The sequence below is a fragment of the Macrobrachium rosenbergii genome, chromosome 59 (genome assembly GCF_040412425.1).
Source record: "Macrobrachium rosenbergii isolate ZJJX-2024 chromosome 59, ASM4041242v1, whole genome shotgun sequence".
Classification (NCBI taxonomy): Eukaryota; Metazoa; Arthropoda; class Malacostraca; order Decapoda; family Palaemonidae; genus Macrobrachium; species Macrobrachium rosenbergii.
Window position 1 is genome coordinate 26,157,114 of NC_089799.1, and position 25,911 is coordinate 26,183,024.

Here is a 25,911-nt window from a genome sequence, read left to right on the forward strand (position 1 = left end):
GTTAAGTGACAAGTCTTCAAAGGGTTGGCTGGTTGTATGATAAGCTAAGATGTGTCTTCCTGTGGGCATTGTGTACACACTGAATGGTTAATCAGATGGGTGACCACAGAAAATGCTGTATTCGAGAGAGACTCTAAAAGCCACTTATGTTGTCAATTAAAGGGAAATGGGATGACAAGTTTGACAACCATGGCCAGTTTAAAAGAATATTGTTTACACAAGTGTTAAGACAGGAAACTGTCAATCATTCAGATAAGAGGCAAGCCTGTGTAGTTCCCTGAGCCAGAGAATAATTTCCCTATCTTTTTTCCATCTTCAGGGAAAGGAACTGTTTTTTCCTTTCTTTCCCAGGGAAGAAACTCAGTTTATTCCTGTTTCTTCTCGGGTGACCACTTTATTCAAATGCCTAACTGGCAACCCAGGTTTAACCCCATAGAAGATTTTTGGTAATACCAGTTAGTTCAGATAGAGATTTGGTAAAGACAGTGTGGTCTCTCTCTCTCTCTCTCTCTCTCTCTCTCTCTCTCTCTCATATAGAAGAGTGTAAGATTGTGGTCACTCTCCCAAACATATAAGTTTTGGAAACCGTTAATCATATTTAATGCTCCCTTGGTAGAATCTGATATAAGAGAGAGTTTACAGTAACAGGCCTTAGGTAAAAGTGTTATTGCTACCGCAAAAAGGAAAAAAAGGAGTTGTGTAATGATGTACAGAAATTTGTATAAGGTAAAGTGGTATTTACTTGTTTTTTACCATGGTAAAAAGGTGGCTGTAATCTTTTAAAAAGGTGGATATAATCTTTTAAAAAGGTGGATGTAATCTTTTAAAAAGGTAGATATAATCTTTAAACAGATTTTACCTTAGTGAAATTAATGTTGATAAACTTTTTGTACATTTTTATATGTTCTTGTTTTTTCATTTCTTTTGTGTGTTCTTGTGTTTACAATTTCATAGTGTTACACTAAATTTTGTGGTGGTGATTTAACATTGATTTAGTAGCACTTTATATGTGTTGATACTTTAACATTGCATACTTGTTTTGGGGTTCATTTGTTAAGATTTTTCTCAAATTTGGAGTAAATCTTAATAATTTGAATTTTGCTTAGTTAACATAATTTCTTGATAAATTAAAGTTTTGTGAATTAATCTTGTTTAAGAATTAACTAAATCATGTGTTGTTTTCAAGTAATAGTAAATTTTTCCCGATTGTGAACTCTAATTATAACTTTCGAAGTTAGAAATAAATTTTTATATTTAAAGTTTTAAAAGCACAGTGTTTCATTTTTTGACCACCAGTGAATAGGGTTATTTGTGTATGCACAAGGTAAGTGATAGACATGTTTTGTTCTTTTCTCCTATATGAAGGTGAATGAAGACAAGGGAAGCAATTATAGTTGTTTGATGGAGTGATGCCCTTTCCCCTGTAGTATATTTATTGCTTAACAGTTATTACTCCACTCATAACTTGATAAACTTAGATTGATTTTTCAAGTGATAAGCAAGTTTTAAGGGATCACTGATACCTTTAGAGTGTTCAGTCATAATATTGTTGTTATGAGGTCTCAGGTATCTGGCTGAAGTGAGGTAAATTTTTGGATTTAACAGTTGCGTAATAACCAGGTACTTGATCACTTCGTGACAATATATATATATATATATATATGTGTGTGTGTGTGTGTGTGTGTGTGTGTGTGTGTGTGTGTGTGTGTGTGTGTGTATGAGACCTTAAGGCTAGCTCTCAAGCAAAACGTCTTTGGATCCTCAATATCTGCCTATGGAGAAGAATCAGTCTCCATAAATACTGCTTTGAGCACTGCATCATACAGCTGCAAAGTTTGAGGCACTTGTTTAGAATCAAGGAAAGACTTTAGTGACAGAGTAGACACTTGCATGCTAGTATGAAGCATGCAACCAAATTGGGTTGTTGCAAGAGTCTTGGACTGAGTGAGTCATGGCAAGAAGAGCCAACCATGTAACACATACTAATTGTGACAAGGTAAAGAGGGGAGCATGCAGTGCAGTGTGAGTAAGCTGAACTGTATGTGCTTGTGTGCAACACTTGGGCCAGGTCTGCATGACATCAGGACTTGGTCAGTTTCTAGTCGTAATGCAGTGGTGGCAGTGTCCTGCACCTCTGCCTAGAGAAGCTGATTTGATAAACTGTTACTTCTTATCAACAATAAGAAGAGCACTAGAGGGTGCTGAAGATATATACTCTGCATGAAACCTGTTGAATGGAGCAGAACTGTTTGAAGCTTGCTGTGCAACATGCCTTGGAGCTTCTGTATACCAAGAGACATGCTTTGAAGATGACTTATTAGTCTTCTTTATGTGGCAGAGTTGGAATCACAATTTGAAGAGGAGAAAGAATCTGATTTTGTTCTCCAAAAGTGGCTGCATGCTAAGCAGTGTCACAGGACTGTATCCATTGAAGCTAAAGTGCAGTGAGGAGTGTTTGTGTGATACAGTCACTTTGCACGCTGCATGGAGGTGCTTCTTGGAGGTTGAGGGATGGGTATTTGAAAATGCACAGCCTTCAGAGCCACCAAAAGCATGAAGTCACCCTCTCTGAAGGAATCCAACATGGAACAGATTGTTTCTTTCTGAATCAAGTCTGTAGCACAAAACTCTTTCAACAGAGGTTGATGACCAGTCTGCAGCTCTGTTTTTCACCAAGAAAGCCACCGTAAAAGGCTGGCAACATGCCTTTGACTTCTAGCACATTCTTTTCCTGTATTACCCTTGCCTCTGTGCACAAAACTAGCTTGAGAGATCCTGGGGTTTAGCTCAGAAACGGGATGTGTTTGAGTGAGGGAAGGTTGGCAGTTCTTGATATGTAGTCTAACCATCTCAAAGGACACCGACTATCCGAACTCAAGGTAAGTGGAGAAGGATATGTATACCTTTTTGCTCCCCCCCTCTTTTCTACCCCTCGCTTCCTCCTCAAGCCAGAGCTGGAGCAGGAGGAGGGAGAAGAGGGGGCAAAAGGACAGGGAGGAATCCTAGCCCTTTCATGAGGATGAAGAGATCTGAACTCCGTCACAGTTTTGAGGATGAGGAGACCTGAGTCCTCCTGATACCGAACACAGAAGGCTTGGGTGCCCCACAGGACCTGAAAGACTGTACTGGTGGATTAAGGTGTCCCAGCTATCAGAATGCCTGTCTTCACCACTTCCTTAACCTTCCTCTTTGGAAACCATGAAAAAGGAACCCAAGAAAGACTACTCTTACCAGCAAATTGTTGGAAGAAGAGCATAGATGTAAGGACATGCCTCCTCGGGAAAAAGATTTGGCCTTGGGCTACATTGTGGTCCGAGGGGAAAATCAGCACCTTTTCTTGTGACACCAGCAACTTCCAGAACTTTATTCTTTCATCTGCAGATGAGAGTCCCATGATGATGGAGTCAACGAGCATTTTCAACCAAAGGTTAGACCATGATGCTGTCTGGAAGGAGTCCATAGAGACTGACTTCATAACTGAAAAGGTAAAACTTTCTTGGGGTTCCTCCAGTGGGAAGTGGGTAGATCTCCCCAATTTGTCTGTCTGCCCTGCATTTGTGGACAGAGAATGAGCCTCATCTGCATGTCAACATTTTGGAAATTTGAGCAGCACTGCTAGCTCTGCAAGTATTCCAGTGTGATGAGTCACTCAAAAGCAATGATGAGTGACACCATGACCAATAAGCGTGGGGTATGGCTCTCCTTCATCTCTGTCATTTGGCATAGTCCATGCACAAGTGGGTGTTTTAACATGCTGTAAAGCTATCAGGCAAGTATATTCCAGACGCAAAGAGTTTTTTTGGCAGACCACCTCTCTCAGGATAGAGCAAACTTGCAGCAGATTGTGGACTTAGCTGTTGAAGCCTATTGCTTTGCCTTGATCCAGGTCTTCCAAGTGAAGTTGTTGAAGCCTATTGCTTTGCCTTGATCCATGTCTTCCAAGTGAAGTTGTTGAAGCCTATTGCTTTGCCTTGATCCAGGTCTTTCAAGTGAAGTTGTTGAAGCCTATTGCTTTGCCTTGATCCAGGTCTTCCAAGTGAAGTTGTTGAAGCCTATTGCTTTGCCTTGATCCAGGTCTTCCAAGTGAAGTTGTTGAAGCCTATTGCTTTGCCTTGATCCAGGTCTTTCAAGTGAAGTTGTTGAAGCCTATTGCTTTGCCTTGATCCAGGTCTTTCAAGTGAAGTTGTTGAAGCTTATTGCTTTGCCTTGATCCAGGTCTTCAAGTGAAGTTGTTGAAGCCTATTGCTTTGCCTTGATCCAGGTCTTCCAAGTGAAGTTGTTGAAGCCTATTGTTTTGCCTTGATCCAGGTCTTCCAAGTGAAGTTGTTGAAGCCTATTGCTTTGCCGTGATCCAGGTCTTCCAAGTGAAGTTGTTGAAGCCTATTGCTTTGCCTTGATCCAGGTCTTTCAAGTGAAGTTGTTGAAGCCTATTGCTTTGCCGTGATCCAGGTCTTTTAAGTGAAGTTGTTGAAGCCTATTGCTTTGCCTTGATCCAGGTCTTTCAAGTGAAGTTGTTGAAGCCTATTGCTTTGCCTTGATCCAGGTCTTCCAAGTGAAGTTGTTGAAGCCTATTGCTTTGCCTTGATCCAGGTCTTTTAAGTGAAGTTGTTGAAGCCTATTGCTTTGCCTTGATCCAGGTCTTTCAAGTGAAGTTGTTGAAGCTTATTGCTTTGCCTTGATCCAGGTCTTCAAGTGAAGTTGTTGAAGCCTATTGCTTTGCCTTGATCCAGGTCTTCCAAGTGAAGTTGTTGAAGCCTATTGTTTTGCCTTGATCCAGGTCTTCCAAGTGAAGTTGTTGAAACCTATTGCTTTGCCGTGATCCAGGTCTTCCAAGTGAAGTTGTTGAAGCCTATTGCTTTGCCTTGATCCAGGTCTTTCAAGTGAAGTTGTTGAAGCGTATTGCTTTGCCTTGATCCAGGTCTTCCAAGTGAAGTTGTTGAAGCCTATTGCTTTGCCTTGATCCAGGTCTTTTAAGTGAAGTTGTTGAAGCCTATTGCTTTGCCTTGATCCAGGTCTTTCAAGTGAAGTTGTTGAAGCCTATTGCTTTGCCTTGATCCAGGTCTTTAAGTGAAGTTGTTGAAGCCTATTGCTTTGCCTTGATCCAGGTCTTCAAGTGAAGTTGTTGAAGCCTATTGCTTTGCCTTGATCCAGGTCTTTCAAGTGAAGTTGTTGAAGCCTATTGCTTTGCCTTGATCAGGTCTTCCAAGTGAAGTTGTTGAAGCCTATTGCTTTGCCTTGATCCAGGTCTTTCAAGTGAAGTTGTTGAAGCCTATTGCTTTGCCTTGATCCAGGTCTTTCAAGTGAAGTTGTTGAAGCCTATTGCTTTGCCTTGATCCAGGTCTTTCAAGTGAAGTTGTTGAATCCTATTGCTTTGCCTTGATCCAGGTCTTTCAAGTGAAGTTGTTGAAGCCTATTGCTTTGCCTTGATCCAGGTCTTCCAAGTGAAGTTGTTGAAGCCTATTGCTTTGCCTTGATCCAGGTCTTTCAAGTGAAGTTGTTGAAGATTATTGCTTTGCCTTGATCCAGGTCTTTCAAGTGAAGTTGTTGAAGCTTATTGCTTTGCCTTGATCCAGGTCTTCAAGTGAAGTTGTTGAAGCCTATTGCTTTGCCTTGATCCAGGTCTTCCAAGTGAAGTTGTTGAAGCCTATTGTTTTGCCTTGATCCAGGTCTTCCAAGTGAAGTTGTTGAAGCCTATTGCTTTGCCGTGATCCAGGTCTTCCAAGTGAAGTTGTTGAAGCCTATTGCTTTGCCTTGATCCAGGTCTTTGTTAGCAGGGAGCTATATGAGATGCTTTTGTGACAAGTGCAAGCCTTACAGTATTATCTGATGAGAACTTGACCTCTTAACCAGTTTATAATTAAATAGTTTAACCTGACCACTTAGCTATATTATTTAGCTCTCATGGGGTTGGCCTCATTGGGGTCTCTTTGTAGCACTAGCAGGTTATGGTGGCCCTTTATTGGCCAGTATGTTTTGCAGTGTATAGTTTATAAATATATCAACTCGTTGTTAGTTGTATATACATTAACTTGTTAATATTTTTAAAATTTCATGCCCATCAAGAGTTTGAAAGATTGTGGTACTCAAGCAGCACTGTTGGCTGCTGTTTATGGAAGATGCATTAGTGCCATAAATTGCAGTTGAAATTATTGTGCAGTCTGTCAGTGCCATCTTGGCACATTGTCTAGCTGCAACAGCAGTATTTTTGCATAAACATGTAGTGGTAGCCACATATGCAAGCTATTACTGATGATAGACATGTGAGTTCTTGCAGTGGTGTTATCTGCAGCTTTCTTTTAATCTAACATTTGTGTGCTTGAACCTTGTAAAGTGCTTCACAGTACATGCAAGTAAAATAAAATAAAAGAGAAAGACTGGAAGTGTTTATAGTTTTTTACATATTTAGCAGCTTAGTTGCTAGTTAGATAGTTTAATCCTGCAGAGTTTTGCCTATAGGAGTTTGAAGTTAACAATCTGTATGTACTGTAAATTATGTAGATAAATCTTTAGGTTTAGTATTGATTGTTTTATTTATTCCCCCAAGACTGTTGAACTGGACTGTTGCTCTTGCTGTACACCTTTCAACATTATAAACTGTTCCTAAGAGGAAAAAAAAAACCACAAGGTTAAAAAATGTGGTGTCCAGAGTTCCCACTCTTTCTGGCTTCACGAAGTGATCAAGCAGACATAAGTTCGTCTTGAGAGGGGAACATACGTCCAGTCCAGGTGAGAGCTCTTGAAGCCGGTGGCATTCGTCCGTGCCTAGCTATTTGGAGAACATTTTATTTCACAGGTAATGAGGGTAAGTGTCTGGTAGAACCAGACCAGACTACCTTTACCTCAGTTTACCCCAAGGATGTTGCTTAAAAGTCCTTGGACCATTCTCACTAGGTCCTCAGACAAAAAGCCTCTTATTGAAGGTACTTAGTTGCCAAAAGGCTGGAAGTTGAACAGGTCAGCTGCAGGTTCTATCTCCCTTCTTCCTTCCTCTGCAAGGCAGCGGTCAGGCTGATTATGTGCTGAATGGGCAACAATGAAAGTTGACATCACTATCAAGCTTCCTTTCTTAGAGCTGGAGCTCCGAAGGCTTGACTACTTCTGCTCTCCCTTTTAACAAAGGGGAGGGGAAGTGGTGAAGCTATAATTTGAACCAATTAATCTATGATTGACCTAGATACTAGCTGCTTTCTCATCATGCTGTCCTGTCTTTAAGACAACAAGTTTTCTTGAAAGTATGAGTTCAGATACATTACTGTGGCTCAGGGCCCTATCAATTTTGCTCCCTTATGTCAGATTGTATGAGAAGTAACAGAAGTCACTGTTAGTACTCCTCTTGACAAGTAGCATGGCATTTCCAGGTGGAGACTCAGCTTGCCAGTTAGTTGAGAGATCAACTTCCTGCCTAATGAATAAGTCTCCTACATAAAAGGTGATGAGTAATTTGCACTACGTAGGTATACAAACTTGAGCCTTTCAGCATAATTCCACTTTAACCACTCCTCATTGCCGCTGATGCCAAAGGAAAAAGTACTTGATGATGGCCAGTGAGTTGGGAGTCTTCCCTCCCCCCCCCAACAATTATCTACATTGTTACTATGTTTCAGTGACTGATTACAGTTCCTGCCGAGGAATTCTTCTATGATAAATGCTCTGGTTTGTATGGTACACAGAAAAATACAAATGAAAAAATTTGTGATTTTTCACTACTGTGGGCACCCAGGTACCTGGATACACACTCAGAAACATGGAAATGGATACTCTCTATCCGGAAAAAGTCTGGACACAACTGCTACTGCAGAAAAAGGCTTGACATAAAGTAATGGAGCATGATTAAACTGAACCTATGGTGATTGCAAAGGAAATAACCATGGGGGAAAGTGGCCATGTGGATGTTTCAGGAGAAACCAGCAACTCAGTGTCATTCATCCAGTATAACATATGGTGTCACAAGAGATGTTCAGGATTGCAAAATAGAAATGTAAAATGTAATTTTTGATCTTGAAGTATATAACAATTGTAAATGTGGGAGAGGGGGAGGAGGGTCATACTGGATGGTTTAGGTATGTGATGAGAAGGGGAGGGAAGTTATTAGGTATAAGTAGCAGGACAAAGACCAGTATCAAAACCCAGACATTCAGGAAGAAATGGCATGAGTGAAGACACATACTAGGTGGAATTTAGAAAGACTGTACACCAGACAGGAGAAAGAAGAGATTACTTATTTTACTCTAATCCAGTGACTGTAAAATCCAGTTTAAAAACCTCTTTGATGATTATAATGAAAATATGGTTAAACTGCATAGTAATAATGACTTTTATCAGAGACTTTCTCAAGGTCTGCCAGGATTAAAAGCTGCACTGGACCTGCTTAATTGTACTATGAAAGGATATCATGATCTCCTCTACATATCAAATGACAATACTGGAGGATACTTTTGGGTCCAATTGTCTATTGTTGATGTAATCACCATGGAAACCATATAGCTGATTAACTTGCTGTGGGAACTAAAATTTTTATTTCTTCTGGTGATTTATACAGCTTAAGCACTTATCACCCTTATTACATTTATGAAATTGGACTAAGTGTTATATAAATATGACATTTTGGCAAATAATATTAAGACTTTTTCATTTGCTTTATATTGAAAATCAAAGAACTATGAAGTGTTTAATAAAAAAAAAAAAAACAGTTCAGTAAAAAACATTTTATTGACAGCATTTAACAGTACTGTATGCATAATACAGGAATGGATATTTCATGAAAATACACTGGATTAAGTTTACCCAAGGGAAGTGTCAACTACACTAAGTAAAGCACCCTTTCAATCCTTATATCCAATTCATACAAAAAAAAAAAAAATACCAACTGACTACTTATATCAAAGATATAACTCATGTACTATATGAAAACTTTTGCAGATATAACATGCGTAATACATGAAAGTTATGACACAAGCTTGAAACAAGCAAATACTGTATTGTCTGAATACATCTAGCTGAGTTACATTTGCAGAACAAATTTATACTAATCAAATTGCACTCTTGTAACTTAGGAGCATGTAGGTCTGATAATGAGGTCATGAATCTGCAAAAATAGAAGAAAAAGTCCTGTTTATACAGTATGTACAAGAAATATTACAAGTGTTATTATAAAAGAAATATTACAAGCTATAAATGAAATACTGTATTACAAGTTACTTTTACAATTACAGTACAACAAAATGAGGTAGTGGTTTTCTGGTCTACAGCAATCATTGATATGGCTAAGGAAGACCACAGTGAATAAGCGAATAAGCGTCATTCAGTCATAACTATATCTTTGAATCCTTATGAAAAATGCAGCTTGTTTCCTATTCTCTCTTCCAGTGCGTATTACTGGTACGGTAATGTGCATTATCTTATTATTAAATATATCCCTTTGTGAAAATATACAAAGCAGCGTCATGATTATCAATTAAAAATTGAGAACATTATAACTTTAGGTTTTAGGGAACTTGTGGTAGCTTAATTTCCAAATTGCTCAGATGACTTTGTACACTTATGAAGCAGTCTTTTTAAAACAAAATTAATTTTTTTGGCATAAACCAGTCACTTTCAAACCATCCACAGAAGAATCTAGCTTGCTATTTGAGCAACTGGGCACCTAAGTCCCTCTACTAGCAGTAAATAGTTGTATCAAATATTATCTGAACACTCCAAAGGGGGGGGGGGGCAGTTAAATCACCATATAAAGTGATGGGTTTGTACCAAAAAATAAATTTTGTTTGAAAAAGTTCTAAGTGTTTTGGCACTTAACAAAGTCCTCAATAGCTATTTTGGTGGTAGAGACCTGCTGCTACTCAAAGACTTTCAGCTAGCACAGTTATGGATACTAACAAGAAATCACCAAGTAGGATTGTACAGTATAGAGCCCAAGCTGATATACACGTAACTAGTGGCCAAGATTATGAGGAAAAGGAGTTGCAGTCAGAAACATCCTTTCCTTTGGAGAGGCAATAACAAATTGGCTTGCAGCTACAAGAAGGCCAGGTGAGATAAAGTCAAAGGATTTATAAGCCAGGGTCTGAAGTTAAATATATGAAAAGGTATTTGAGGACCTCAACAAAGCAAAGCTTTTGCAGATGCAGTAGAGATCTAATATCATGACTCTTGACCTTTGAGTTAGATGTTACCAAGTAAAGAGCAAAGGAAGCATGCACATAGGAAGCAACTAGGTACCTGCAATGCTCTTTTAGACTTGACTCTCCATTTGCAAGGGAATCTTGGTAAGGGCTTTGTGTGCAGAGTAATTCTGATATATTTTAGTGCTGCTTCCAATTTAGTAAATCACAAGGCACTTAGTTATAAACTTCAGAATCTTGGAGTGGGTGGATATGTTTTAGGATTACTTCAAGATTTTCGTACAGGTAGGCAGCAGTGAGTTGCTGTAGACGGGATCTTTAGTGAACCAACATCTATTGTGTCTGGAGTTCCACAGGGCAGTGTTCTTAGTCCAATGTTATTTTTAGTGTATATAAGTGACATGACTGTTGGCCTGGAAAACAAGATTGTTCAGTATGCCAATGATGCAATACTTGTTGGTGTAGTAAAGTCTCCATTTTTGAGAAATGAAGCTATCCTCAGCCTCAATCAGGAATGGACCGGATCAGGGAACTGTGTAGTCAGTGGGGTATGAGGCTGAACTCCAGTAAAACAAAAATGCTATTGATTAGCAGATCTCATACAGATTTTCCACCCCCATCCTCCCCTTCATGTGGATGGAACTTTGCTGAACAAGTCTGAAGCTTTAACTATTCTAGGTGTAACCTTTGACTCACCTAACTTTTGAGAAACAACTAATGAAAGTTTCAGCAAATGCCACACGAAAGTTAGGTATTGTTCATAAGACCTCACATATTTATAACAATGAAAAAATCAATGCAACCTGTTTTTGGTCATTTGTACTCCCTTTACTAGAATACTGTTCTCTGGTGTGGATGTCTGCTTCTGCCAGAGATTTATCTCTTTTAGATAGAGTGGTTCATGGTGGTAGGTTTCTATTTCCTAATAGTAGTAGTTATGACTTGGACCATCGATGGAAGGTGTCTCGTTTGTCACTTTTTCATAAGGTGTATTTCAACAGAGATCTTTCACATTCACAATTGATCCCTGATCCCCTTTCTCTGCCAAGAGCAACCAGATTTGCTGAACAGGAGCACCAATATGCAGTAAATGTGCCTCGCTAATGAACTTCTCAGTTCCAGAGGTCTTTTACAGTATTCCTAACATCCTTGAAGTGTGGAACATCCTCCCAGAGGAAGTCATGCAATTGGAACTTCAGAAGTTCAAGCGAAGGTGCAATACATTACTACCTAGTACTATTCTCCTTGCATTTTACTACATTTTTATCTATTTGTGGATTTGTTTTTTTTTTTCTTTCTTTCTTTCTTAATAAGTGGGGTCTCTTCTTTCTGTATTTCCCTTTACCTCGTCTTACTTCTTCCTAATGAACACCATATTCTTTGGAAGCTTAAATTTCAAGTCAATAATAATTAACAATAACAGTAATCTTTCAGGACGAATTGATATAACCAGAACTGAAGTTTGTCTTTTCAGGATATATCCTGACAGCTCTTTTAACCAAAAAGCAAAAGGTATCTTTTCAATCTTAAAAAACAAGGTGAGAGTAAAAATAAGGGTGCAGGATGAGGTTAAAAAGAAGTTGTCTGCATCTTCACCATAAAACCAGTCACACAGAACAAGCCAGTACTTATAAAATTTTGTTTGAAAAACCTTGTTAAATAGAACATGTCATTCAATCACTCACCCAGCTGAGGTCAAGGTTATGAAGACTGCAGTCTTCAGGGTATGATCCCTTAGAGAGGTATAATCCAAGTGTTTCTACCCAGAACTAGACAGGAGTTTTAACATCGGTCACAAATCCCAGGATGGGGATTATTGAGTCCAAGGCATGATTTCCCTTTTGAAAGATAAGTACATATGACAAAACTCACTGGAATAGTCTAGGTCCATGGCCTACTCTTCAGTACCTCTAAGAAGGCTTAGCGGTAACCCTTGATGTAGGCTGACACAAAAAACCTCTCCTGATGAGGCAGTACTAGACAGCCTCCACGCATGAAGACTAAAGAGGCTGAGATTCTGGTGGTATCTCTGAAAGTGACTGATGAAGGAGCTCTTAGATGTTCCATCAGGTGTGCATGAAGATCCAGGAACCAGGAATGCTAAGGCCAAATTGGGGCTATGAGCCATGAGGCTCCTGTGGACATTATTGGACATCAGCATTTTGTCAAAGACTGGCTTGATTTAGGAGGAAGTTGGGAATGCTTACCTATGCTACCGTCTAGCAGTAGTTTGAAAGTGTGTGATAAAGGCTAATCATAAACATGCCTAATAAGGGCATTCCCCACTGCTTCCAGATCTGGAATGCTGCAGATCTAAGGATGCACGAATCACTTATGCAAAAGTAATTGGTCCCATTGGCTTAAGGAGTCAGATACCAGACACTTTCCTGGGATGCATCTGGGGATTACATTGGTACCATGATCTTCAGCCTACAACAGATTGCAATCAATTGGCACTTTGCAGGAGACTGTTTCTGAAATAAGTCATCTTGGTGGAATTGCCAGACATTACACCTAACAATATGTCCTTAGATCCCTCTTGAACAACTTCAGGGCTAGTTATACATGCTCACTTCCCAAACAGAGCAATGTGTGTGTGACAAAGGGCGAAAGGGGAATCCCAGCTCACAGATTATGCCTGTCTAGCCCCAAAATTAGGTCTGCTGGGACCCTTACAAAATGTATGACTGGAAGCTCATCCAGTTAATCTGTGGAAGACCACTATCAATTCAGTGCTAGCTGAAGTGCTCCTACTCTAAACCGGTTGGAAGAAACTTGTTTCCTTAGTTCAGGTGGCCTAACAATCTATCACAACTCTGCTGATATTGATGAGATTTTAAAAAATTTGGTATTATATCAATTGTGGGTCATGCCAGAAAAGTAGACTTATCCAGCTTCATTACCAGATAAATTTTCGAATTTTATCTTTTGCTGAGGTTGGGTCTGACTTTTACCAGTTAATACTTAGGCCCAAAGCACTGGCACAGACTGATGAGGTATCTGAGGTTTATCTGGAGTTACACAGAAGGGAATGCCATGATCAGCTAATTATAAATGTACCTCTAGAGCATGATGTCTCTCCCGTTAGCCCAGACAGCAACTGGAGCTGAGTTACAAGTGGAGACCTGTGAAGCTGTGGCCAGACCAAAATTTAGGACCTTGAACTAGGGATCACTCCTTCCTAAGCAAACCAGACGAATATTCCCAAAGATAGTGAATTTGGACCTGAAAGTACAGATCTTTGAAGTCCAGGGATCAAAAAGCTTGCCCTTCCAAATGGGACAACAGACTGAAGGTACCATTTCCATCCAAAAAGGAGTCAGCGGCAAGTAGTAATTCCAAAAACAAAGTTAATGATGGGTCTCTATCCACCTGAGGCCTCAGGAATGATGAGCAGCCAGTGGCAAAAGCCCCTGGGATAGTCATATACCTCCCCTGTCACTCCCATTGCCATCTCTGATCTTTTATCTCTATCAAAGGCAAGACACTTAATTAAGCTCCTTGCATAGAACCCAAATCTGGTAGACTTTGACAAGTTTGAACCACTCATGTGTACATTCCTATTTCCAAACAGTGGTTCCAGAATTCTAAGAGACAAGCTCTACTGGAAGTGGATGCAAGTGTAGGTAGGCCAGAGTATTGTCTCCTGTGACAACTATGAAGATTTTTTGTGAGGTCTTCTAACTCCTCTGCTCAAACGAAAGGGTGAGGGTAGAGTTCTAAGGCTTACAAAAAGGAAAGGAGGGTTAGCATAAGGCCTCCTCACTTGAGTGGCAGAAGACCTATACAAATATTTGCTCCTGGAATATGACAGCACAAGAGACATAAAAGTCACTACAGTTTCTGCTACTACTACCACTAGACTTTTTGAATGGTAACGGTGGAAAAATCTCCATTTCTTTGATCAGTGAAACAGCACTGTTGGTTAACAACTCTCATTGTGCAATGATAGGAAGCTGAAAGATTTCACACACAAGGCAAGGGCCTTACAGTATTTATCCTCATTTATATTATTTTAACCAAATCAAGGAGTCACATTTCTATAATCATACAGAAGGCCCAAGAGAATTCGTTTTTACACAGGATGTGAGAACTAAATCAGACAAAGACTCATACAGACAGGAAAAAACTGATGGGAGTGAATGAAAAGTAAAATGAAGTAATGTAGCCATGGCCAAAAAGGATACTGCTTAGAACTAGGTTCTGCATTCCATAATGCATGTGTAGATATGATAAACATAACCCCTTAAGTAATTGTACCAAAATCTTTGGCATACACAGATCCTAAGACTATAGCCGTTTGATAGATAAATCATGTAAAAATGCCTTCTAAAATTCATGGCATGGCTTAATAAGGTTTTGAGGATGGATATAAGATCTCATTAAGGTGATGCATATGTTCACTGACACAGGAAAATGGCCAAATAAATGGCAGGAGAGAGTGTTTTTATAATCAGAAACTATTTCTTATCAAACAAATCAAAGGTTCTCAGAAACTTGATAATGGGAGAAGTTGAAAATAAAACTTCCTTGAATGATTTCAGCCTGTACTTGACATCTGCTGTTTGTCGAAATTAAGGAAGTTATGCAAAATTTTTATATGTAAATGTTAAACTGATCTCTCCAGTGCAAAATTAGTTCTTGTGTGGTATATCTGGTCAAGTGAATGATAGCAACATAATTTTTTAAATGGAGAATGCCACAATTTCATAAGCAGCTTTAATGTGCATTAAATTATTACTGCAAGATCCATTATTAAAAAAACCTGATAAAATATAAGTACCATATTTTACTAATGCTCAGCAATGACTGCATTTGTCACAATGACTTTCATGTTCCTTCAACTGAAGCCTGAGACTACAGAAGTATGATTATCATTCTGATTTATTGTTCGTTGGTCAGTTCTTCAAAGTACCAATGTACAGTAATAGATCCTAGCCATACAGTGGTTTGTACTACATACTAATATATAATTTTTTTCTTTATTTCTATAAATATCTATTTAGGCAGGTAAATTTAGATTTTTTATTTTTAAAGATTATTTTCTCTTCCTGCACTTATGGTTACATGTAAGCTTTCCTAATGTATTTCATAAATGACAATGTAACCTTACAGTAAGTCCAAATGTCTGACACATTTTGCTGTACTGAAATTGAAACAATACATTTCATGGCAAAATATTAAGGAAATATATAACTGATATGCAGAAAAAGAGTAATCCTCTAGCAGTTCTTTTAAACAAGATTGTACTTTTCTTCAAATATGTGCTGAAAGTACCTCATTATATACCTTACCTGTACATGAGGTGGAGCTGATATCATATGGCACACAGATGCTGCTACGTCTTCAGCCTTGAGAACTGGGAGTGTGGCATATGCTGTCCTTCCTTCTTCTTCACCTCTTTGTCTTATGGCAAATTCAGTCTCCACCAATCCAGGGCTAATAGCCTTGATTACAAAGAAAAACTTACTTTCAACAGTGACTTGATTTTAATTTGGTCTTAGAGCCATACCCTAAGAAAGTTATTTAACCAGCATTTTGTTCATGAGACTTACCTGCCAGATATATATATAGCTGTATTCTCCGAAGGTCCGACAGAATTTCAAATTTCGCGGCACACGCAGTGGCCGGTCAGGTGGTTAGTACCCATTCCCGCCGCTGGGAGGCGGGTATCAGGAACCATTCCCATTTTCTATTCAGATTTTCTCTGTCGCCGGACTGTCAACACCTGTTGTCAGTTCCTCCGCCTTTTGGATTTCGAAATTGTTGTCACTTAAGTATTTTGGTTGTTTTTTGGTATTCAACTGGATCTGTGACTTGGCATACGCTCTTTGTGGACCGTTTTTGATTTTGCTTTTGTCTTTTCTTATAATTAAGATGTCTTACCTCTAGCTATCGAGTCTGTAGCTTGGGTGAATGTAAGGTGAGGCTATCAAGACTTTGATAGTTCCTCACTCTTTATATGATATGTAAGGGTGTTCAATGCTCTATGATAATCGGTAATGAATGTGTGGGATTGTCTGAGGGTGAGTGGAAGTAATATGAAGCCTATATGCTTAAATTGGAGCGTGATAGGCTGAGGGAATCTTCCTCCTAGAGTGCATCCTTAGTTGGACAGTCAGGTTTTCTCCTACTAGTAACCCTGTAGTAATTTATTACTAACCCTGTAGTTTGTTGCTGCAGAAGGTAATTCCCTGGCTCGTGTGAGTCAATGCGTGCTCTTGAAACTAAAGTGAATGCAATTCAAACGCATAGTGTTAGTGCTAGTGCCCCTAGTGTTGTGGAGGGGGCGTCAGATCGGCCCTATAATGCCTCTAGGCCTGGACCTCTGTCGAACTCCCAGGACCAGGGAGGGGCATGTCGAAGTCGCATGAGGGTTACGGGGCTTCCCACCGATCTGGCGTCCCTTCGGCAGGTCCTGATGACGCTACCCAGGCTGCCAGGGATCGTGCTCAGGCACGCATCCTGAAGGATTGCTTCGTCCTCCGACACGCCCTCCCGCCACGGGGTTGGAGCTCTCGGTTGGACTCTCTCCCTCTTAAGAGAAGCTTAGAGGAGAGGACGCTTCACGCCCTCTTCCTCTAGACGTTTGTACTCTTCCCCGAAAGTTGCGTGGATATTCCTCTGCAGAAGAGAATAAAGTGTTTTTCGAATGATCACTCTACTCGACCCCCCTGTCGCGCTAAGGCAAGGGCTAGAGCTTCTTCCCCTGTGGAAGGAACTATACGTCTCTCGCCCCTTTCCTTCTCTCAGGTTCAGCCCTTCTCCCGAGAGAGTGGCTTCTCCAACGCGTAAGATTTTGTTGGGTTTGCAACAACAGCTGGATGCTCTCATGAACCTTTCAAGATTCGAATCTGCCTGTTAAGAGGTACAGACTTTCACCTTCGTCTCCCGCTTCGGGAACGATACAGAGCGCCTGTCTTCTAGAGAGTGTTTAGTGGCTTCCTATTCGTCTTCCCGAGTTGAGGTGTTGGCCTTTTCTCTTGTCTCGCGCCAGGAGCGCTGTCTTGCTCTTCGTGGCGCTTCACGCTTCACGCCTCCTCACCTTGACGCCGCGCGCTAGCCATGACGCCGCGCCACGCTGTGACTCTCTTCTAGTACTTGCCACGGAGCCTCGCGCGTCACGCCATGACGCCCGCTGCCGCCGATAGCTTCAAGTCTTGTGTTGACACCGCTCCAGTTGTTCATCATGTCGCACAAATACCCGCTTCATCATTTGATGTCCTTCTTAATTTAGCCAGTACTTGCTTCGCAGTACATATACTAATTGGAACGATACAGAGAAGATTAGCATGGCTCTTGGCGCAAGGATGACACGCTAATCGTGAAGCGTTCCACATTTTTATGTTTACTATATCGCACTCTAGTTGACGACTTCTTCGTTCGCGGGAGTTCCCGCCACGTGACGGGCGAATCGGAACTACTTTCACCACTCACTCAAGACCCACCAGCTGCGGAAGAACATCCTCTTCGTCACAGCCTTTGTATGAAGAGAAACTTCTTTCGTCTTCATCTTCCTCTGATTATCAGACTCTGGCTTTTTCTTAGGGATCTGTTTCTGAGACTTTTCAACCGCCGGCTCTCTCTCCACCCCTCGCAGTTGTCTTTGTCTTAAGGGGAGCGTTTGACGAAAAAATCGGAAATAAAATTTTCTGGGATATTTTATATATGGCATCATACATATCCTGACTATCTTCTCAGAAAGTTTTATTTAAAAGTTCGCCACAGTTAGAAGTTATAAACAAAACAGTAACCTATCATAGTCAAATTACATTTTTCATATAATGTAATGATATTGTCAGTATATCGGTGGTAATTTCCTTTTAGCTATGAAATAATATCTAATGCGATCTATGGCAACCCTGTGGACATAGTACGATCAGCGAAAGACAGGAATGCCGCAGGGCAGTCAGTGGCAGTCAGTCAGTAGCAGCTAAGAGCTTGACTAAGTAAAACGTCACTCTGGCCTACCTCAGCCGTGTTTTGACACTCGCTTCATTTAGCTTCATTTAGAGAAGTTATATTACTTTGCAGGTCTATTTTTGGCTTTTCATTATGTCATAAAAACATCAAACTGTGTAACGGCAAGCAAATAAATACACAGAGAAGCAAAAATATCGTTTTTCTCAAAACTAAAGTTATCGACATTCAAACTGCATCTCCTTCATAACGCTTGCACCGATCTCAGATACAAAAAAGTAAACGAAAGCTAAATGTTTGCATAACAAAGGGGCTTCCATGGGAAGCAACACGAGACCCGCACCACGAGAAGAGTTTTTTCCCGAAGGAATGTCACTTCAAGAGAGGTAGCAAGTGACTCCCTTCATCTCCAGACTCCCTTTGCAACCAGGCTTCATTTTGCACAAGCCTGGAAAGAGTGAGGGGCAGACGTTTGGTCCCTCCTACTGTTAGAGAGAGGTTACTTGATTCCCTTCCTGTCTCCTCTTTTGTTTTTGTTTCAACTGCCTTCCTGTCAAACAGAAAATTGTTTGACCTGCTCGAACAGATGTTGAAAGGGAGAGCAGTGGAACAGATATTGGACTCGGTGTTCCCCGGGTTTTACTGCAGATTGTTTCTAGTCCCGAAACTTTCAGTAGGCTGGAGACCCGTCTTGGGCGTCAACAGGTCGAACAACTTGGTCCGAAGGAAAGTTCAAGATGGAGACCTCGCAGTCAATACTAGGAGCCCTTCATCCCGGGATTGGATGGTATCTTTGGATCTCCAAGATACTTATCTTCACGCCCCAATTCATCCACGTTCGGTGAAGTATCTCAGGTTGTCTTGGGGACTAGACGTACCAGTTCAGGGCTCTCTGCTTTGGACTCTGCACAACGGCCATACCACGTTGAAAACACCCTTCTCGTCCGATCAGCGAGTTAAGCAACGTTGGGTCTGGTCAGTACTTGGATGGTTGACCGCCTGGGAACACCAGATGCTGTTGGCGTCACATTTTGCTCCGAGGGTGTTTACACGTCTCATGAAAAACGTTGCGATGCAGTTGCATCTGTCGCACGCCAGGATCTCACTCTACTTGGGCGACTGGTTGATTCGAGCGCCGCCGGGCGAAGGTATCTGGAGGACCTTCAGTTGACTCTGCAACTCGTGAAGTCCCTGGGACTTCTGGTCTGTGGAGAAGTCGCAGCTGATCCCCTCACTGTCCATTGTGTCTGGGAATTCAGATCTATTCAGCGGCTTTTATAGCGTCTCCGTCGCAAGAACGGCAACTTCTATGTACGAAAAAGTTTCGGCCTTCTTGGAAAAGGAAACATGCTAGGTGAAGGAAGGAATGAGTCTGCTGGGGACCATTTCCTCGCTGGAGAAGTTTGTTTTCTGGGGAGTCTGCATCTCAGGCCTCTTCAGTTCTTTTGTTGGAGAACTGACAAAGCAAGGAAGACTTGAAAGAGGAATTGAGAATTCTTCCTTATATAAAAGAGGATCTGTGGTGGTGGCTCGATCCAACGGAATTGCAGAAAGGGATCTCCTCAAGCTTCTGAACCCCAACCTAGTGTTGTTTTTCCCGACGGGTCAACAGGTTGGGGGCAACACTAGAGGGAGAGAAAGTGTTAGGAACCTGGAGAGAGGAACAGGTGTCCTGGCACATCGACTTCAAAAGATTTGGCGGCTATCTTTTAGCTCGCCAATTCTTCGAGGTCCAAGTTTGCAATCGTGTAGTTCTAGCAAACTCGACAATACTTGTTCCTGTTCAGCCTTGCAAGAGAGATTATTCTTTGAGCCTATGTCGCAACATTTCGATTCTCACAAGTTTTGTGGCAGAGGTCGAAAATGTTCGAGCAGACCTTCTCTGTTGGCGCCATCAACTCCTGCCGAAGGAATGGACCCTTCATCAGGAGGTTTGCCAAGATTTTTGGAAATTTTGGGGTCGCCATCTTGTGGATATTTTCACGACCTCAAGAACAGCGAGGCTCCTCTGTAAAGCTCATCTGTACTGACCCTGGGGCAGTTGCGATAGTTGCTCTTCCCTGGGATTGACGGGAATAGATGTTTACGCCTTTTCCCCCGTTCTAAATTCTGGGAGAAGTCATACGTTCGCGGCCTCACAAGGGACGAGGATGACTCTCATCCCCATGTTTTGGCCTTGAACCACTGGTTCTCGGAGTTTCTGTTCTGGTTGGTAGACGTTCCGAGGACCCTTCCTATGAGAGCAGACCTGCTCATACAAACCCACTTCACGAGATATCTTTGAATCTCCCCGCTCTGAACCTGACTGCTTTCAGACTATCGAAACTTGGTCAGAGCAAAGGGGTTTTTCTGGCCAGGTGGCACGGGCCATCGCTAGAGCCAGAAGTTCTTCATCTAAAGGATATATCTAGCGAAGTGAGCAACCTTCAAAGGTTGGTGTAGAAAGAAGGGTTTTTCCTCTTCCTCTATCACTGTGAGCCAGGTTGGTGGATTTTCTCCTTTACTTAAGAGAAAAAAACTCGATATAGCAGTTCCGACTATCAATTGTTATCGGAGCATGCTTTCGATTGTATTCAGACACAGAGGATTAGCTTTGTCTGACAATAAGGACCTCCACGATCTTACGAGCTCTTTCAAGACGTCCAAGGTTCCTCAGCTGATTTCCCCTGCTTGGAACTTGGGCGTAATGCTCAAGTTTTTGATGTTTAGTCCTTTTGAGCCTCTCCACTCTGCATCTCTTAAGGATGTTACTCGAAACGGCATTCCTCGCGCGAAGAGAGTGAGAGAAGTTCGAGGCCGTCATGTGGGCTTCAAGGAACACAATGCTGTCTATTCTTTAAGCCCTAAGTTCTTGGCTAAGAATGATAGGTCTTCTAACCCTTGGCCTAGACACTTTGAAATTAAAGGTTTAGCAGACCTTATTGGACAGGAACCTGAGGGAGTTCTATGTCCAGTTAGAGCTCTCAAGTACTACCTTAAAAGAACACAGGACACTCGTGGTCCATTGGATGTTTTATGGTGTTCTGTGAGGCAACCAGTTAAACCTATGTCAAGAATGCACTGGCATTCTTCATTAGGGGACGTCATTAAGGACGCACACTCTAGTTGTGACGACTCCAACTTCAAGTTGTTGAGAGTTAACGCTCACGAGGTGAGGGCAGTTGCTACCTCCATGGCGTTCAAGAAAATATGGTACTCAGTGACATTTTTAGTGCCACATTTTGGCGAAGTCAATTCGGTGTTTGCCTCACACTCTTGGCAAGATGTTTAGGTAGCATACGAAATTGCTGTTCGCTGGGACCATACATTGCTGCTTCAGCAACCTTGGGGACAAGGGGTAACTCTGATCCTATCCCCTTTAATTGTTTTTGTGGTTGTTAGGTCGACTACTGGAGGCAGTCTTCCCAATCCTTTGCAAACTAACGCTTTAGGTGTTGGTTAGGTGGTTAGTAATGCTCTTTTGTCCTCTTTGTATGGGCTATGATCTAGTCACATTGTGGTCACGCCCCGTTGACAGATCATCTAGAAGTCGCCAGCTATATAGGTCACTACCTCGCTGGGGTCTCTAGTAAAGCAGAAGCAGACTAGAGTGACAGTAACCACTCAGTCAGCTACGCTATCAGATAAGGAACCAAAATAATTTTACCAATAATTGGTTTTTTTCCCTATTTCTTGGCTGTCTCTACCCCCTCCAAAGGTGGTATTCAGCTATATATATATCTGGCAGGTAAGTCTCATGAACAAAATGATATTTTAATGATAAAATAAAGTTTGTTCATACTTACCTGGCAGATATATATATTTATATTGCCCTCCCTCCTCCCCTCAGGAGACAGTGGCGTTAGAAAATCTGAATAGAAAATGGGAATGGTTCCTGATACCGCCTCCCAGCGGCGGGAATGGGTACTAACCACCTGACCGGCCACTGCGTGTGCCGCGAAATTTGAAATTCTGTCGGACCTTCGGAGAATACAGCTATATATATATCTGCCAGGTAAGTATGAACAAACTTTATTTTATCATTAAAATATCATTTTTGTCAACCTTTTTCAAAAGGGCTTCTAGTTTAGGTAGTTTTTTTTTTTTTTTTTTACAAAATTACTCTATATTCTAAATTCTAATTCTTATTGTACTTACAAGAAAGAACTTTTGTAGCAAATTGTTGTTATCTGTTCTTTGTAGTGTATTATAATCTCTCTTGACCAACATAACTTTTTTATAGTACAAGTTTATTTTTTTTTTTTACCAAGAAGCCCAAATTCAATCAATACAGTACTCAAGTAATAAAAATATTTTTACAAATGTAGATATTGCGACTCATTCAGAACAAGTGGAGCATTTCAAATCTCAAGTGTTATCATATACCCTAAACGACTTGAAACATACCAACCTAATCGTAGCCTAAGCCTTATACTACGACACCCAGGTACATCACGCATATGCTATTCCAAATTGCACTTAAAACAATGCATTGCGTTGTGTATAATAATCTAAGACATAAAACGATACAAATTTACTGTTAGTTCAAATGGCACATTTAATATTCCCAGCTTGAATTAGAATGAGATTGGCATGAGCACAATCTCCACTTCGTAACCCTCATCCAAAGCACACCTCAAGAAATTCTCCTTACATTTAGATATGCATATCTCCTAAAGGAATTTCCCTAAATGGACTTTAAGATGAAAAGGAATACTTAAGTGGACTTGGAGGCACTGATAACTATGGCTGCATTCCCTTTTCTTGAGTCCCTGCTAGTTAGAACTACACTACACCATGGCTGTGACAAGACTGACTGTCACAACCATCACCGACCAACACCAAATGTTTGACTAACTACCAGACAAACAACCGATGTTCGTAGTTAAGCACTATTACACGTATACTTACAATTAAATAAATGAAACAACCAACACAACGCTTTTCGTTACTAAATACAAACACAACAAAACATAGTATCTTTCTTCTACATAATACGCATTTCTACTTTACGTAAATTTAGAAATACATAAAACTATACCACAACTTATGGAAAAGTACAATCTCTCTTTCTCTCTTGTCAAAGTTTCGACAGTAGAATTAACATTTACAAAGTACTCCCATCAAAGGAAAAAACACTTACAAAGGTGGCAAGTCAACTCACAACTATTCAAATATGTCCTACAAAAGATTAATTCAAATTCACTTGTGGAAATTATACTTAATTTATTGCTAATATCTGTACTGTTTTCCAAAGCAGTTAGCACCAGATGACAAAATCCTACTCATCATTATTGGTTAAATTATAGAACACATGACAAACCTAGGTTACCACCCACCTTTCTGAAAGTTACAGCTATTCATACAACCACTGTTTAAACAACACTTACAGAAACTCGGATCTTGGAGTTGAGGTCTCGTAGTTCTTGTCTCAGTCCTTCTGTGAGAGCTGTTACTGCAAATTTTGTTCCTGTGTAAAAGTGGCTGCCACCTCTCGGAAGCACGTAGTGTCCACATATGCTGTAGAGAAGTATGTGCTATGACAAGATATGCTTTTAACAGGAAGAGCACACAAGGAATCTCTCCCTAAGTGTGTTAACAGATACTCAAATTCACATCTGTTAATAGCGATTCCATAAGCAATTAAAGCCTTTCTCTTTAATGAACCCATTACCGCTATCCAAGACAGCAACAGCCCATCCTAAATGATAGCTGCCTTTATGGAAAATCTGTAAGAATTGTTTCTCAACCAGTTTTTGTTTCAGTAAACACCAATTAATTATGTTCTTTTCATGATCATGGCATATCCCAGGCAATTCATCCCTTCTTAAAAAATACAAAATGGTATAAGAAATAGTGCAAAGGTGGATCCCCTAGTCTCATGCAGCTAGCTACCAGCCTCATCATTTGTGTATCTGTGGTAGTTATCTTTTAGACCAGTGGTTTTTAACCTTTTTGGCAGTGACCCAAAATCTTGTCCAAATTAACCAAGGCAACCCATGCCCTCATAAACATTTCCTTTTTATAAAATTATGCTTATGAAAACGTGTTACAGAAACAAAAATTACATGAGATTTTTATTAATGCAATTATTAGAGAAAATAGTGTATTAAGAATACATAATTCATTAATATCTAAGCCTTAGATATTAATGAATTATGTACTTCTCTAATAACAATAATTATAATAAGAGTATTGAGGAAATAATAAGCCCAAAAAGTTATAACCCTTGGGACCCATTGAAATGGTTTGACGACCCAACTTTGGGTCACAACCGAGGTTAAGAAGCACTGTTTTAGAGGAATGCATAATGTACTGTACAGTACTCATTTCACCTCTGATTAATTTTCCTTATGAGTTATGTGGTTGTGCTCCTGCAAATTGTGGGCATAAATTTTTGAAGATGGAAATTCAAGATACGGTTGATATGATTTTCCCTTTGATGTGGATGGTACTTATTTAAGAATTTTAAATATGTTTGTTTTTCAATATATGTGAATTAGTGAGCAACCAGTAGTGATATGCTTCACATATAATGTTCAGTTGGCACATACTGCATTCTGTGTACATAGGTGGTACATTTTAGTGTTTGTAAGCAGTAGTTGCTTAGTTAGCAGTAAACTGTTAGTATTTTCTTGTGGCAACTTTAGGTTTTTTCTGTAGGATTACTACTCAACTATAGTAAGGGTATAAGTTTGCACCGAAGTACATTTTCCCCTTTAATCTTCACTGTAAATGCCAATTTGCTTTTTGGCTTGGGATTTGTCAACCTGAGGTAGTGGCAGTTTGTTAATTAAAGTATTATTCTTGTACCTTTCCTTTTTCAAGTAAAGTACATGTATACAGCTTCATAGCAGCATTTATGTAAACTGGTGCACAAGCTTATCGTACCTAGTCCTCATTGTACAACTCAACTTGTACCCAGTCATCTACTCATTTTCAGGAGAAGGGTACAACCCCTGACTCTTCCTGTGGCCACGCATTCCCCAGCTCCTTGGATTTGATTCACTGTGTCCCAGGATGTGTTCATAACCAGTCCCAAGACCACAATAGGCATGGCCATACTTGTGTGATTGATAAGACACCCAAGCTGTTCTCAGTCTGGGTCCATCACAAACCATGGTTTGTACCATTCTGCATGGGACATGCAGAATTCAACTCTAGGCTTGAAGAGTAAAATGATGATCATGTCTGATCATCTTTGATGTCTTTGATTAGTGATTCAGTGTCTGGGGCTCAGTCTAGGCACTTAATATGGTCCTCAAGAGCAGGGTTGCAGTCATGTTGCCTCCCCTTTTTTCCTCTGCTTCAGTTAAAGGACCTTCTTGGTTTGCTATGTATTCTCCAAGACCTGATGGCCCCCTGAGGTCATCAGTCTCTCTTGTGAGCAAAATAGCTTCAGGGAAGAGACCAGAGCTCTTTCTTTCACCTGGTGTCCTCTGCAGAATGCACCTTTGGGCTTAACCATGAAACATTGCTGTCATTTCAGCTGTCCTGGTCTGCATTCGCTGGCAATGTACTAGAAAAGATAAAGTTCTTCAGGTCAGTGTGCTCCCTCTCCTTTAGTACTTGTTCTAGCTGCTTTCCTTGCTTCTAAAGCCACAGCAGAAGTGCTACATCCCATAGGGCCTAAGACATAACCTATAGGTAGGCCTGTCAGTCTGCTAATGGACAAATAATTTTCCCTCGGAATGGTTTCATGCAAATGGAATCTCCTCAGCTGCTAGAGCAGGAGCAGTGGAGTTGGTTGCAATGACTTCGTTACAATCTAGCTTGGTGGTTGAACAGCTACCTTCCTGAGAGGGTTCTTCCCAAGATGCTCTAGTTTTTGAATGCACCAAAAATAGGGTGGACTCATGTCTGCATGGCTTACTCGATCCTTGTGTGTGAA

The 25,911-nt window shown here is 40.6% G+C and overlaps 2 protein-coding genes, 1 non-coding gene and 1 pseudogene across 6 annotated transcripts in view; 3 read left to right on the plus strand and 1 right to left on the minus strand.

Annotated features, from left to right (window-relative positions):
• Nucleotides 1–25,911, plus strand: part of LOC136837356 (uncharacterized) — a 208,831-nt gene that overhangs the window by 32,720 nt on the left and 150,200 nt on the right. The gene's annotated exons all lie outside the window — the stretch shown is intronic.
• The window catches only part of LOC136837357 (dehydrogenase/reductase SDR family member 11-like), a 42,489-nt gene continuing 25,268 nt past the window's right edge, over nt 8,691–25,911 (minus strand). For all 4 annotated transcript variants that reach the window (XM_067102103.1, XM_067102101.1, XM_067102102.1 and 1 more), the window contains 3 exons: nt 23,411–23,540; nt 15,416–15,568; nt 8,691–9,085 (listed from right to left, as the gene is read on the minus strand). In XM_067102103.1, coding sequence (XP_066958204.1) covers nt 9,050–9,085; nt 15,416–15,568; nt 23,411–23,540 — 319 coding nt within the window. In that variant the 3' untranslated portion in view covers nt 8,691–9,049. The remainder of the gene's footprint in view (nt 9,086–15,415; nt 15,569–23,410; nt 23,541–25,911) is intronic.
• Nucleotides 17,362–17,465, plus strand: LOC136837789 (U6 spliceosomal RNA). The gene has a single exon (XR_010852774.1). It is a non-coding gene; the product is annotated as a U6 spliceosomal RNA (small nuclear RNA).
• LOC136837780 (5S ribosomal RNA) lies at nt 18,949–19,065 on the plus strand (annotated as a pseudogene).